At 37.2% G+C, this 16,121-nt stretch overlaps 2 protein-coding genes across 3 annotated transcripts in view; one reads left to right on the plus strand and one right to left on the minus strand.

The window, feature by feature from the left end:
- Positions 1-6,081, plus strand: part of LOC122551610 (polypeptide N-acetylgalactosaminyltransferase 5) — a 74,387-nt gene extending 68,306 nt beyond the window's left edge. The window contains exons 9-10 of the mRNA XM_043693792.1: positions 3,824-3,982; positions 5,067-6,081. Coding sequence (XP_043549727.1) covers positions 3,824-3,982; positions 5,067-5,207 — 300 coding nt within the window. The 3' untranslated portion in view covers positions 5,208-6,081. The remainder of the gene's footprint in view (positions 1-3,823; positions 3,983-5,066) is intronic.
- A 3,515-nt stretch (positions 6,082-9,596) lies between these two features.
- On the minus strand, positions 9,597-15,674 carry LOC122551611. 2 transcript variants are annotated; one of them, XM_043693794.1, is made up of 2 exons: positions 14,275-15,674; positions 9,597-12,682 (listed from the first exon to the last, which is right to left on the minus strand). In XM_043693794.1, the coding sequence occupies exons 1-2, from the start codon at positions 15,320-15,322 to the stop codon at positions 12,312-12,314; spliced, it is 1,419 nt and encodes a 472-aa protein (XP_043549729.1). In that variant the 5' UTR covers positions 15,323-15,674; the 3' UTR covers positions 9,597-12,311. The 2 variants fall into 2 exon arrangements, with proteins under 2 accessions (XP_043549729.1, XP_043549728.1); XM_043693793.1 differs by having other exon boundaries at positions 14,257-15,673.
- Positions 15,675-16,121: the final 447 nt, after the last annotated feature.

Raw genomic sequence — 16,121 nt, forward strand, 5'->3', positions numbered from 1 at the left:
TGAGCTATTATGACTCAAGATTCACAGCAACATGGTTGGTTCTTAAATTCCCTCTCAATTGGCCTAACAAACCTGTCAGGCTTCTAACCCCAAAATAAGTTAGCTAAGAGAATGAAAGGAACCCAACATTGATCACAGTTCCAGAAATGACAGGGGCACTCAAAGACTTGGTCAACCCTGCAAGGTCCTGCTTACTAACCTTTGAAGGCTTGTGTCAATGTTGGGAGAGCTGTACCGCAAGTAGTCAAAAAGCAGCCTGACATGGATTCATACCTTGCATACAGTGTCTAAGACATCACCAAAACCATTCTTGAGTGTGTCATGTTCCATCAACAATACACATTGTCCAGAGGCAGCAGCACAGTGGCATACGTTTGGAAGAGTGTGACACTGGGAATCCTCAATGTTGACTCCAGATTCCATGTAGTCATAGAGTCATACAGCACAGAGACAGACTGTTCGATCCAACCAGCCTGTGCTGAACATAACCCCAAACTAAACTAGTCCTACCTACTTACGTTTGGCCCATATCCCTCCAAACTATTCTTATTCATGTACTTATCCAAATGTCTTTTAAGCATTGTAACCCTACCGTCTTCCACCACTTTCTCTGGAAGTACATTTCACACACGAATGATTCTCTGTGTGAAAAAGTTGCCCCTCATGTCCTTTTTAAATTATTTTCCTCTCACCTTACAAATGTTCCCTTGTCTTGAAATGCCCCACTACAGGGAAAAGATGCTTGTCATATTTATACCCACCATGATTTTATAAACTCTGAGATCACCCCTCAACCTCCTGTGCTCCAGTGAAATAAAGCATAACCTATCCAGCCTCGCCCAATAACTCAAACCTTCTATTCCCAGCAACATCCTGGTAAATCTTTTCTAAACCCTCTCCAGTTTAATAATATCCTTCCTAAAACAGGTCGATCAGAACTGAATAGACTGAGCAAGTTCAAAAATACATTTAAGAAATTGAAATCACCAATTGGTGGGATGACTGTTGGAACTGAGGACTTGTTCTCTTTGTCTACCTCACCATGTAATGTGCCTGAGCTAAAAAGGGTTACTGCAAATCAGTCAAGTTTGATCAGGGTACATTTACCCACCTTTCACTGTACAACCATTGTGAAAAATGGGTGTGAGAGACGACAGGGCTGTGGTGACCACAGGTGAGTATGAGTGTTGACTCCAGAGCATGATTTGTAACTAAAAATGTGCATATAAGTTGAGATGTGTGCATATAAATTGAGTGAATAATCTCCCTCGCTGTCAATATTGAGTCATAGAGTCAGAGAGATGTTCAGCATTCAAACAGACCCTTCAGTCCAACTTGTCCATGACAACCAGATATTCTAAGCTGATCTTGTCCCATTTGCCAGCATTTGGTCCATATCCCTCCAAACCCTTCAATTCATGTGCCCATGCATAAGTCTTATAACATGGCACGGTGGCTCTGTGGTTAGCACTGCTGCCTCACAGTGCCAGGAAACTTGGTTCGATTCCAGTCTCAGGCGACTGTCTGTGTAGAATTTGCAAATTCTCCCTGTTTGTTTCTGGTTTCCTCAGAGTGCTCCAGTTTCCTCCCACAATCCAAAAGTGTGCAGGTTAGGTGAGTTGGCCATGCTAAATCACCCATAGTATTCAGGGATGTGTAGATTAGGTGTAAATGTAGAGTGTTCGGATTAGGGAATGGGTCTGAGTGGGTTACTCTTCAGAGGGTCGGTGTGGACTTGTTGGGCCAAATTGCCTGTTTCCACAATGTAGGGATTCTAAAAATTCTAACATCAGGTCAAACATTGCTCATTATGACCTGCCACTCCTCTTCACCTGATGAATCAGTTCTCCTGTCATGTGTACAACTCTTAGAGGATGCAATGATGTTGCAAAGGATACCAAATTTAGTAGGTGATTTTAATGTCCATCACCAAGAATAGCTTAGTTGCTCCACCACTGATTGAGCTTACCAAGTCCTACGACATAGCTGTTTAACTGGGCTTGCAGCAAGTGGTGAGGGAACCAGCAAGAGGAAAAAATATACTTGACATCATCCCCACCATTTTGCCTGTAGCAGATACATCTGTCATAGACAGTGTTGGTAGGAGTGACCATTGCACAGTCCTTATGGAGACGATGTCTACCATCATATTAGATTAGATTAGATTACTTACAGTGTGGAAATAGGCCCTCAACAAGTCCACACCGACCCGCCGAAGCGCAACCCACCCAGACCCATTCCCCTACATTTACCCCAGACCCTAACACTATGGGCAATTTAGCATGGCCAATTCATCTAACCTGCACATGTTTGGACTGTGGGAGGAAACCGGAGCACCCGGAGGAAACCCACGCAGACACGGGGAGAATGTGCAAACTCCACACAGTCAATCGCCTGAGGCAGGAATTGAACCCGGTTCTCTGGCGCTGTGTGGCAGGAGTGCTACCCACTGTGCCACCGTGCCACCCTCTCCCTCCATCAAGTTCTGTGGCACAACTATCATAGCGACTGGAATTGATTCTAGCAACAATAGACAGATCTAGCAAGGCGAAACCATGCATCCATTGTGCCCTGTGGGCCATCAGAAGAATTGTATTTAATCAGAATCCCCAAGTCTATCATTCCCATCAATTCAGGGAATCAAACCTGGTTTAATGAAGAATGGAGGATGGCATGCCAGGAGCAGCACCAGGCATACCTACAAATTTGATGCCAACCTCGTGAAGTTACAACACATGAGTACTTGCATTCCTAGTTACTTTCAGTTCTGAAGAAAAATCATTGGACTCAAAATGTTAACTCTGCTTTCTGTCCTCAGATGCTGCCAGACCTGCTGACTATCTCCAGCAATTTCTGTGTGTGTTCCATCTTCCTCTGGTCACTCTCTGTGATTGAATTTTCTCGAGTGTTTTGTGAGGGCCAAAGCCGCGCCCCCCCTCCCCGTCACAGTAAAGTGTTAAGAATACAAAGTTTGGAATGGGAAATGCCTGTTTAGTTGCTTATGCCAATATGTCCCCTAATGACCTTTGCAGTGTATTTCTGGGGGAGTCTCTAATTTGGAGGATTCCCTAAACTCAAAGGTACAATATTTAAGTGAAGTTCTATAGTGTGTGTCAATCTCCATTAGTACACTATGCACAACCTGACCTGCTGCCTTCCACAGAGATGTTCACCTTTCCCTGTCTCAAGTTCTAGCAACAAGGTTATGATTATGTGTTTTGACTCAGCTGTGCTCACCCCGCTGATAGTGAAATAAATGATAACAGGGCACTTCTATCAACATTTGAAAGTTGTATTCTAGCATTAATAAGTTTGTTATCAATAGCTTCCTTGAACTTTTGACTAAGTCTGTACAATTCTTTTACCTTTCTAGCTCTACTGTTAGGCAGCAATTCAGTCTTTACACATGTGCAGTTTCCTATTCCAGTAGGATTTATTTCACTGTGATCTGCACTAAAATTAATCTTTCTTCAATGACATCACATTTGGAGTTGGAATGGCATGATATATTCCTATATTTTGGGAAAGGAAAGAGTATGCTTTTTTTACGGTTGGAGATGTGTGTTCACCTCATTGCTGGTTTATTGGCAGTGCTATTTTGCGACATCCAGCGTAACTCCTCAACTCCCAGAAAGTACCTTTGAATTATATTCAGTGGGAAAACATGAGAACTGTTCAGAGCGGTACCATTTTCTTCCTTCATTGAAATGTACCTACTTACTCGGACTTGTCATCACCAGGATGAATCATTCTTTGTATTATTCAAGAAGGTTGGCTGAAATATTTCTTGCCAAAATATTTGAAGTACTTATTTTCTTCACAGAACCAACATTTTAGTCATTCATGGTTAAGACTAATTAAACAGACAGACATGTGCATTGCTGTGTTGGATGTGAAACAAGTGTTGGGAATGAAACCCTGTGATAAAAGAAACAATAATTTAAGGTGGCTGCATCGGTCCTTCATAGATGAACCAACATTGGTAAGTGCCAAATTGACTTTGAAGACTTTTCCACTTCTGAATGTCCCCCTCTCATCTCTGTCAGAATTAAAAGAATACAATCTTGTTTATCGTGTGAACTCGTCACTCCAGATCATGTCACAGTCAAAAGAACATAAAGCACATGAAAGTTATTAGTTCACCAGCTATCCCCTTCAATTGGGAACATTCCTAGTACTTTTCATTCAGATTATTTTGAAAGTCTCTATAACTATGTAGTTACATTCTGCCCTTCTTTTATCTATGGGAGTAGTGACTCAAGAATGAGACCTGTTCATGTAACATTTTTCAATAGTGTTAACTATGGATTTTAGCTTTACACGCAATTTGAATTGAAATCCATGTAGCTCGTTTAATCTGCCTGACCAGAAGAAATTTGTTTTTGTAAATCAGAAATACATTAGGCTCCAAATGACTAGGATATGCAATTTGAAGGACAGGAGTGGGAGATGACAGAGCAACGTGGAAGCAAAACTGAAACAGTGCCTCTCAATGCTTTAATGTTATTTTTACCCTTTCAGATCACGTGTCTGTTAGTAACTTCTAAATGGATCGCAGTTGTAAAGTGCTTTTATGTATTTCTGGATATTGTCCGTACTAGGAAAATGATCAAAAATGAATTATAGCTACAGTTTAAATTGTTGCCAGCTGACATTCAGTGAAACCTTTCATCATTATATGGCAAGAGAAATATCCATTTTTTTGGAGCTCTGGCATTTCTGTTAGTTATCTGGCTTTGTAAATGCAGTTAGGCCACTTGTCCACTAGAAAGTTTGTCATCTTTTTCATGGATTCTGAATGATCCTTCACCAAAGTCCAAACACTGAGTATGACCCTCCAATACATTTAATTGTTCTATATCATAGTTTTCAAAGAAGTTTAAGGTTTGTTCAGTATCAATATAAAATAGTGTTTTATTCCTTTAGTCTCTTAGCTTTTTTCCTTTCATACCATTCAACACAGAAGTAAAAACTTTAAGAAAAGAGAGGGATGCTTATAATATAATAAAGAATGCCTTTTTATGTTGTTAAAAGCATGCTAAATATTACATTATTTTATCTTATAGACAGATCATATTCTTTGGGAGATGTCTCAGTTTCCTGTGTGTTTAGAAGGAAATCTATTTGGAAACATCTTAACAATAAATTCCTGTGATCCAGTCAACAGTCACCAAAAATGGAAATTTACCAACTATTATGAAGATTGAAGGAAGTAACAACAATAATAGTGTCACAAGCATTTTCAAAGCATTATGATTGAAACAGTATCTGATCGGATGGATACCAAGATAAGTGAATATTAAACAAAGGACATTGAGCCATCTAAATAATATGCAAATATCTTTTAAAGAGCAAATATTTTCAGGTTGGGTCCTGAGAGAACTGGAACATAGGGGTTAAGTAATACTCGGCTTCCAGCAGTGGCAAATAGTTTTCTGCTCTAATAGAAAAGTTAAACCTTATTTTGGTTTAATCTGCAAAGGTGGTGTATTTTTCTACCTTGTTTTTTAGAAAACTGTGGAAAATAATTTATTATAACAAAAAAATGTTAATCTGTGAATTAATGTAATTTGGACACGTTCCCTTTGTTGAGTGCCTTTAAAAGTATTCTTTCATATTTATATAAAGGAGGGAAGTTTAACAGTTCAAATCCAAACGACAAAATGATAAGATTTGGTGAGATGATAAAAAAAATTAATAAAACATAAGTAGTTTTAATTGTAGGCTTTCAAGTTTTTATTTCACTCATTATAACAATTCTACTCACTAGTTTTTTTTATTAAATTATTTTCTGTGTAATTTTCTGACAACTTAGCTTGTAAATGTTTTCTTTTAAACTAAGTTTCAGGTGCCTTGACCAATATATTTCACAGTAGGTTTTCGCTAGAATGGTTTGTTGATCAATTGCAAGTCTGCACACCTTGTAGAACCTGTAATTCCAAATTTGTAATCACATCCATTTCATAGACAGTCTGCAATTAGCAGAATGGCAACTGTGGCAATAAAGATCAAAAGTAAAAATGGTATAAGTTGCAAGATACTGTGTATGTTGTTCAAGAACAGTTCTCCATAAGGTCAACAGAGCAAAAAATAGGCTTGATTTCCTTAGGCTGCAGACAGTAAGTTACAGTATGGAATGCTACAAAATGCATATGTTTGGTATATCATTAAAAGGGATACATCTAATCCTAAAAGAGATACCTATAGAGACAGTGGATGCAATGGTTGTATTTTCCCCAAAATTATTGGGTTCTGGAGAAGTAACTGAGGAGTGGGAAACTACTAATTTGACAGCCCTAATTAAAAAGGAAAAGGAGGCAAAAGTCAGAAAACTACAGACCTATTAGCTTAACATCTATTATTGGAAAAATATTAGAATCAATCATTAAGGAAGGTAATGTCAGAAAATTTGGAAAACCATAATCTAAGCAAGCAGATACAGCGATTTCGTGAAAGGAAAATTGTGTCTGACTAATTTATTAGAGATTTACAAGGAAATTTCAACTAGAGTTGATAAAGGGGAGCCATTAAATGCATTATATTTGGATTTGCAGAAATCGTTCGACAAGGTACCTCACCAAATGTTAAGAAATAAGAAAAGTGTTGGAGGTAGCATGTTGGCATGGATAGAGAATTGGTTAATGGGCAGGAAACAGCACATGGGGATAAGGGGTTGCATTTCAGGTTGGCAACCTGTGACCGGTGGGTTCCACCAGGGATCAGTGCTGGGACTGTAACTGACTAATGACTTGGAGGGAGAAAGTGAATGTTATATAGCCATATTTGCAGACAACACAAAAATAGGTGGAAAGGCAAGTTGTGAAAGGCATACAAAAAGAGAGAGATACAGATAGTTTATTTAAGTGGGCAACAAGTTGGCAAATGGAGTGTAATGTGGGAAAATACAAAGTTGTTCATTTTGGAAGGGAGAACAAAAGAACAGAATATTATTTAAATGGAGAAAACCTGTGGAAAGCTGTAACAAAAAGGGACTTGGTTCTTGTGCACGAAACAGAGAGAGAGCTAGCAGGTAATCAGGAAGGCAATGGAATGCTGCCCTTACTTAAATAGAGGTTAGAATATAAGGTTATGGACTTTTGACTCAATTGTACAAGATGCTGATGCAACTGTGAACAATTTTGGTCCCCTTATTTAACTAACAATATTAGTTAATCGGAGACAGTTCAGAAAAGTTTAACTTGGATGATCTGTAATATGGAGAGATTAACTTGTGAGCAAAGGCAAACAGGTTGGGACTCTACTCACTAGAGTTTAGAAGAATGAGAAGTTATCTCGTTGAAACATAGGATTCATAAGGGGCTTGACAGTTTAAATGCGAAGAGGATGATTCCCCTCTTGGTAGCATCTACAACCGGAGGGCATAGTCTCAGAATAAAGGAGTGTCAATTTAAGACTGAGAAAAGGAAGAATTTCTTCTCTCAGAGGATTGTGAATCTTTGGAACTCCTCGTCACAGAGAGCTTTGGGAGCAGAGTTCTTGTTCATATTTAGACTGAGATAGAAAGATTCTTGATCAGTAGGGAATCTAGGGTTATGGGGAAAAATGCCGGAAAGTGGATATGAAGAATGTTGGTTCAGCCAGGATCTATTGAATGGCAGAGCAGACTTGAGGGGTTAAACAGCCTACCCCTGTTCCTGTTTCTTATAGCCTTATAGGTTGTCTATTGAATTCGGGAGAATCAGTACCTCTGAGCCCAAGGTTCTGGGTTCTAGTCCCACTCCAGGACTTGATGGCCAGGGAAGGTGGATTCACAACATAGTCAAAGAGCTTGAGTGGCAAATTGCAAATCCTTCCAATGTACACCAACAACAGGCAGAAGGGCAAAAGAGATTCCTGGTTAGCTAAATAATGGAAAAGAAAATCAATGCTTCTGCTATCTTTATTCAGCACTTCAAAGAACTGTGTGTATGTAATAACGCATGTTGCTACAAAACCACAGGATGTGTGTATCAGATTTGTGCCAAGCACCAATTCCCATCCCCATTCTAGTGTTGACTTCAGCACCATCTGAACTGGAGAAGTACATTATGCAAGGACTAAATAAAGACTTGAGCTCTTTCTGCTTAGCAGAAAGCTTTAGCAAGCATTTTAATTGATATTTACTATTGATAATTAAGATATCGATTTTTAAAAAATATATCTTACAAGAGATTTCTGCTTTGTAATTGTAGCAGAATGTGTAGTTATGTGCCTTATGCACCAGTTGGTGTCACCATTTCCCTTGCAAATACAGCTGTGCAGTGATACAAGATCGACAAATTAAAATCTAGCAGTAAGGAAAATTTGAAAATTAGGGGAAATAAAAGGCTTTTGTTTCTTTAATTGTAAACAACTCCCAGTCAACAAGAATGATTCATGTGTTTCTTTTGCATTATTGTTTCATTTATTTTGTTCATGGAAAGCGGCCAAGGTAGTTGTAGACATAGGAATGTGGTTCATTTTCTCAACTTCGATTGCTAGGCAATCTTTTCATAATGTCACATTATTGTTGATATAAAATAATTTATGAAATAAAGAGGCAGGTTTTTTTTCTTTCTGTCCAAAAAGAACAAGATGCTATTTAATTAGTAAATGACTCACAAGTAAATCATTGTAAATACCTTGGTCATGGTGATTACTGAAGGCTTGATTCAAAAAATATTTTGTGATGGCTACAGGCTGACACTAACTACCAATGTTTTTGAATCTGATAAGTCAGACTGCTGCATTGTGTTTCTTGTTTTTAGCCATTTTATCTGAAAAGCTGCTTTAATTAAAGGGAGGATTCATTCGACATTTACTGAGCCACCAATGGTTTTGTAAAGTCATTACTTTTAGCCCAGTTTAATGTTTTAAGTCCCTTAATTTTAAGTATATATTTATTTTGCCATGTTCCACTCAAGAGTTATACAATAACCTGCTTCTAGGCTCTTTTCACAGCTTCATGAAGAGTTGTGTACAATTTGGGATGACTTTTGTTCCAAATCTCAGACAAGCCACCAACAGATATATTGAACAGGCAGAACCTTCCCTCACTAGCATGAGCAAAATTGGAAAATCCTAACATGGGAATTGTGTGCAACAACACATGTTGCAGTTGAATATGTAGATCAATTCACAAAGCCAGTTGATGTTTCTGCAAACATTTCATCTCCCACTGGGTGACAACTTCAGTGCTGTGTAGCCTGCGTAGCACTGAAGATGTCACCAAATCGGGAGACAAAACATTTGCAGAAAAATCAACCGGCTTGGTGAACTGACCTATAACTTCGATTACAACCCAAGCTACAGATCTTCAGTGTTCTATGGCACTATGTTTTGGAGTGTTAGCCCACGTCACACTTCTTATAGCTAGCTGAATATTTCACAGAAAAATGCAGGTGGCCACCAGCAAATACATTTAGTTTTGTAGCATTGACATGAATGAATGCAGGAAATAAAATCTCATATTCTGAACTGAAGTATACTTAAATTCTTTATAATGATAAATTTAAATTTTAAACTTCTGACTGCCAGTATATCTATTAAATTGTTTTACCTGACAATTTCAAGTAACTTTAAGAAATGTTAAATTAAATTAATACTTTTGTCTACGTTAATAGAACTATATGCTGTATGAATATTAATTTGGTTCAGTACTCTATAGTTTGTAAAATTGTGACACATGAAAATGTAGAAAATTAAGTAAGTGTACTTTAATAACAAAGTTAAATTGAACAGTAAACAGCGGAATTGTGCAGCAGATGTATTTAGAATGATGTACAACACGACATCCTGTATTTGAAACAGTGCACAATTTCTAAAGGACTCCAGGATTTATTCAACATGTCAAGTTGGCTTAGCATTGTTATCATTGTATAATATATTTTAGTATAATCTATGCTGGCAATTCAGTTTACTAATTGCTTTCGTATCCGTGTGCTCATTTTAGATGAGATTATTAAACCTTTGCAGATAAATATCCATCATTTTATTCAGCAAGTAGGGAGTTCTCCTGCTATCTTAGTCAGTATTGCCTCAAAACTGGTGAAGAGTCTCACACCTGAAATTTTAACTGTTTCTTTCTCCAAGATGCTGCCAGACATGCTGAATATTTCATGGAGTTTCAGTGTTTATTGCAGACATCCAGCATCTGCAATATTTGCTTTTATACAATTTAATGAGGTTATTTCTTCTAAAATTGACAGTACTAATTTCAATGTGGAATCAGAATGGAAGGAACATGCCACACATCAACACGTATAATTCCATATAATTGTTTTTGAAATGCTTTGCTGGCATTTTTAATGCTCAATGCTGAAACTACTGTTGCTTAATGGGGGTGATCTCATGAAGACAATCTCATTAATACTGGCACTCTGCAGTTGAAAAGCATACCAATATAAATCTTCTGGACTGTGCTTCAAGGGACAAAAATTATTGGTAGATCAGTTCTTCCAATACAGTCTTTTGCAACATTTGTTTGACTAAATTTATGGTTAGGAGAAAGTGAGGACTGCAGATGCTGGAGATCAGAGCTGAAAAATGTGTTGCTGGAAAAGCGCAGCAGGTCAGGCAGCATCCAAGGAGCAGGAGAATCAACGTTTCGGGCATAAGCCTTTCTTCAGGAATGAATAAATTTATGGTTATGTGATATTCAGCATGATATTCCCATTCTACCCATGAAACATGAGCTTCATGAAGACAAAAACTATAGAATCCAATTGCCATTGTGACATCCTTCTCCTTCACTCCTAGTTGGAAAATAATTAAACTTAATTGTCCAAAAAAATGTTCACTCAGTGGTATAGCTAGAGGAATATTAAATTACTAATTCTCACGATTATAATATTTCCAGATGTTATTGTCTACTGAGCAGGAGGTGACATTTGTCACATTGCACTTTTTACTTTGTTACTCAGTCTTTGTGTTCCATTGACAAATACTGCTTAATAGGTAAAACGGTAGTGTGTTGAATTCTGGCGGAAACTCTTGAATGCAAATACACCAGCATAGCTGTGCCTGTCCAGAGTGAACATTTATTAGAAAAAAGTTGATGGTTGAATGGACTTTTGAAATTCCTTTAAAATATTTTCAATATTGCCCAAGTTATTTCCTCGTGTTAAGTTGATTTTAAAATTTGAATATTATATTACATTCTGAGTGGAAATATAGCATATATGCGTTAGAGCTGTCTGACCCAAAAATGATGCAGAACCATAATTGGTTTACACTCCTCTGAAGCAAGGACTGATGTTAAGCTGGCAATTAGAGAATAATAGGTGCATTAGATAGAAATCAATTTAATAGAAAAAAAAACATTCAGTAACTGCATGTCTGTACAACAGCGAGCTTGTTTGCTCCAGATCTGATTTAAAAGGCAGCAATATCAACTGTTTTTCATTATGTGCTATGGTATAAGATAAAAATGTTACGATTGAAATCACAAGCAAGTGAAAGAATCATAAAATTGTTCAAAATCCTTGGTGTATGGATTTATTACTTTTGAGTATAGAATGAGCAGCAATGATAAAAACAGAAATACAACTTGTTAATGTTACAGGAGACAATAATAAAATGTTTCAAGTCACATAACTATTTCATCCTTGTAAATCTCTAATACAGTAGCCAATTCTACTGTTCACACAAACAACACAGAATCATTAAGGACAGTAATTGATCTTTGAAAAAAAACTTTCAGAACAGCAAGAATAGCACCTAAAGTATCCATTCAACGGAATTAAATATGGTCACATGAAATCACTAAGCTTTAATTCAGATTATCCACTTTCACAAGGAACAATTGTGCTGCATTTTAATGTGGTAACTTTGAAAATCTTACTGATTCTTCAAGTACCATTCATTACTATCGCACTGAATGGAATTATGGTTTATTCAGTAGAGAATGAATTAAGATTTTTTTTCATTATTATGCTGTAGCTGAACAGCTTAATAGACCTAACATACAATAGTGATATAATAACCTCCAAAGTTAAAAGCTAGATTTGGAGCAAATAGTATGTGGCATAGCCTTTTGCTAAATCACATTTTTTTGGAGGTTTAGTTACTTTGTGCACTGAGTATCACATGTCCAAAATAGAGTGTTTGAGTTAAGCTACTAAGCAAGCTATGTTTCTCATTTATTTGATAAATATTTGCTGTAATAATCCACTTCATGTGCTTTGTAGGTTTGAATTCAAGGAGCAATATTGATTTTGCATTTAAATTAAATGCTGAATTATTTTCTATTATAGCTTCAGAAGTGAAAAACAATCGTATAAACTAATTAAAGTGACAAAAACACATTATCTTTACAGGTTTTTTTCCAGTATCTAATTTATGTTTAACATTGATTCAAATTCATCAATGCGCTGCTTTGTGTTTCCTTTTTTAATTTTGCGATAAGAGACGGTGTTGTACCTGGAATAGCTGTGTTTGGTAATATCAAGCCTCCTTGAAGCACCTGGATGTTCCTCAGTGGAATCAATATTAATTGGTGACTCTGGTTGCGAACTGAGAATGGAACTAGTTGATGGAGACCCTGATGAGCCATTTCCCTGTTGGAATTCTGAGTAGATCTCTTCTTTGGTACCAGCTTCATCATCATTATTATCAGTGCTTGGACCTTTCACATTTGCATCTGCTCCGTTCTCCTTATAGACTTCTCCAGTAGGTAAAGGGATAACCTCCTTGCCTGCAGGGACTAAAATTTAAATATTAATACTTGATATTTTGATTAAGCCATAGATTCTTTTCACTCTTTATTAATTGAAAACATGTTGTAAACTACCTGTATCATGTTGTAAACTACCTGTATGGGTTGCAGAAACATAACAAATATATTGGGAAATATAATTCATCTTAAGCAATAGTGCAAAGCACATTGATCATCTATTGGCATGCTCCAACCTATATTCAGCTCCATTGAAGTCAATGGAATTTTAGTATTGGGATTCTTGATGAAGGGCTTTTGCCTGAAACATCGATTTCGAAGCTCCTTGGATGCTGCCTGAACTGCTGTGCTCTTCCAGCACCACTAATCCAGAATCTGGTTTCCAGCATCTGCAGTCATTGTTTTTACCACTGTGTATAACAGGCAGCTGATGGGTATTAGCATAGAATGGATGGTATAACATGAATTTCTACCCTATATCTTCGTTGTAATAGGAAATCCTATCTTCTGTCATATCAGAAAAGAACAGATTCATCTGATACAATATTTTCTTCCCTTCTATTGTCAAACCAAACTTCTTAAAAATACTAAGGCAGAAAAATGAATTTGAATTGCTTTCTGTTTCCAACGAAAGAAACCAGAAACATTTCAATGACTGTTTACATATTTTGCTCTGGACTTGATTTTTGTCGATAGGAAGTAAAGGCCAATGATACTTATTGGAAAAATGACAATACAAATTAGATTACTTACAATGTGGAAACAGGCCCTTCAGCCCAACAACCCGCCAAAAAGCAACCCACCCAGACCCATTCCCCTAACACTACAGGCAATTTAGCATGGCCAATTCACCTAACCTGCACATTTTTGTGTCTGTAGGAGGAAACCGGAGCACCCAGACACAGGGAGAATGTGCAAACCCCACACAACAATTGTCTGAGGTGGGAATTGAACCCAGGTCTCCAGTGCTGTGAGGCAGCAGTGCTAACCACTGTACCACCCACATTGCTGAACTTGTGGAGAGAGAAACAGAGGGCTGACCGAATAAGTTTTACTAGTTTGATTGTTAACCTTCAATAAATTGAGTATCATAAGTGTCTTAAGAAATGTATACTGTTTCAGATGAACATATACGGATTAATTAGCTAATCAGGGCAAATAGTTTTTTTTGAAAATATGGAATGGAAGTCATTAAAATGTTAGTGTAATAATGGTATTTGATGTTTTAATATAAAACACAATACATTCACATCTAACGTTAGTTGACAAAACATCTGATCCACAATTGTTACAACTAAATATTTCTTTGTTAACACTCAAAATATGCCTTTCTCTTGCAGGATACCTACCAATTATAATTAAGGCAACAGTTTCTGATTCCTTGTACTTTTAAGTTTATTTTTAAATATGGATTCTCTATTTTTGTGCAGGATGAAGGTTGACTTTGTTCTGTTGTCTGTTGATATCATGTATTGACTAACATCAATTAATTCAAATTAGTTACAGTTGAATAAAAAGGTGTTCTGTCCAAAATTATGTCACACATCATAGACATTAGCTATCAACCATTATTCAAACAGTTAAAAAAAACTAATCTATTTTACCTGCTTCAGTTCTCTCACCATAAATATAACTTTCCAGTGGGCAATTTTCTACCATTATATCTTGTTCTATTGAAGAACATGAAGTTACTAACTCAGATACTGGATTTACTTCCTGAATAGTCAATATACTAGGGATAATGGTTCGTCCTGTGGAGCAAATGCCTTCTTCTGTAGCTGACTCTATTTCATATGTAGGTTGGGTCATTTTCTCAGTCTGTTCAATAGGGAAACTGGTTTCCTTTTCAAATGGAGTGGTCTTATCGGTAGATGTCTCCCAAATAGCCATCTCTGGAAGTATATGGGCCTCCTCACTACATGGAATAATTTCTTCTGCAAGATAATTGATTTCCTGAGCAGTGGAAATAACCTGTTCTGTAGGTGAAATGGTTTTTTCGAAACATGGAATTGCCTCCTGTGCAGATGAATTGATTTTCTGAATATTTGCAGTGACGTTCTCTGTAGAGGAACTCATGTCATTAACGCATACAGAGGTCTCTGCAGCTACAATATTTCCTTCCCTAGGAGAATTGGTTTCCTCAGTACATGGAATAGTCCCCTGTGCAAGTGAACTGGCTTCCTGAGCAGGTGCATTGAACTTTTCTGTAAGGGGGCTCCTTTCTTCAGTACCTGGAATGGTCTCTGCAAGAGGAATATTTTCTTTCCTCGGTGAACTAGTTTGCTGACAACTTGGAATGGTCTCTTGTGCAGGCAAAGTAGTTTCCTCAGCAGATGCATTGAATTTTGCTGGAAGGGAGCTGATTTCGCTAATACATGAAATGGTTTCTGCAGCAGCGATACTATCTTCCCCAGGCAAACTGGTTTTCTCAGTGTTTGTAACAGACATTTCTGCATCAGAGCTTTTTTCTCCTACAGTGAATTTAGTTCCCTCAGTAGATGTCACAGTTTCAGTTATAAGGAATTTGTTTAACTCACCAGTTGGTAATTTTTCTTCTGTTGATTGAACACTATCTCCGGCTCCTTCTATATTGTCAACTTCTGGATGATATACATTCATTACAATTCCATCAGCTTCAACTGAATTAGCTAAAATAGAGTCTTCAGCCATTCCTTTCTCCCCACACGGTAACACTGTCCACGTAGATTTTAAATATTTGGAAAGCAAAATTCTCTTTACCTCTTACTGCGTTAGCCACATTCAAAAAGAAAAAAAGAAATGACTTTAAATTATGCAAAATTGTTTAAGTGCTGTCCATGCTGTGAGTTGCAAGCAAAAACTAAGAGGTGAAAGACCACCTCGTGCATGCCTCTATGCTTATTGGGAAAATAGCCAGCCAATCATCAATTACATGCCAAATTAAATGCATCAGATTGCACAATGAGGAGAAAGTCCCATTTTACAGTTTAATTAATACACAGTGTAAGGCGTTGACTGCTCGCCTATTGTGGCTCATTTTCCTTGCTGCACCATTTGTAGACAGTATCCTTCACTAGAATTATAATGGCTCTTTGTCTCTTAGTTCGTGTAAAAAGAAGAGATTGTTCTAAATCTTTAATTCCTTATGAGTAACTACCTTGTATCCCAGTGTTGAACTAAAACAATTTCCTGTAGCCAGATTAAAATTCCCAGCCATACTGGCATTAGTAATGTTTCCAGTCATCTTAGCTACTCAAAAGATGTAATTCCAACAATGTTCCAAGAATTAGTATTAGTCTACAAAGAACTAAAACTGATTAGTAATGTAAAAACATGCTTGATCAAATCAGAATTTAAAAAACTGATATGTACATTGTTATTCATAAAATCATGGTTATAGGAGCCGAATTAGGCCATTTGACCCATCAAGTATCTTCTGCCATTCGACCACAGCTGATATGTTTCTCAACCCCATTCTTCTGCCTTCTCT

This window comes from Chiloscyllium plagiosum, chromosome 7 (genome assembly GCF_004010195.1).
Source record: "Chiloscyllium plagiosum isolate BGI_BamShark_2017 chromosome 7, ASM401019v2, whole genome shotgun sequence".
Classification (NCBI taxonomy): Eukaryota; Metazoa; Chordata; class Chondrichthyes; order Orectolobiformes; family Hemiscylliidae; genus Chiloscyllium; species Chiloscyllium plagiosum.

Coding starts and splice junctions, on each gene's coding strand:
- LOC122551611 (XM_043693793.1), bottom strand. CDS start 15,322: ATGGCTGAAGACTCTATTTTAGCTAATTCAGTTGAAGCTGATGGAATT. Junction 12,683..14,256: donor TGGTGAGAGAACTGAAGCAG/GTAAAATAGATT, acceptor TTTAAATTTTAG/TCCCTGCAGGCAAGGAGGTT.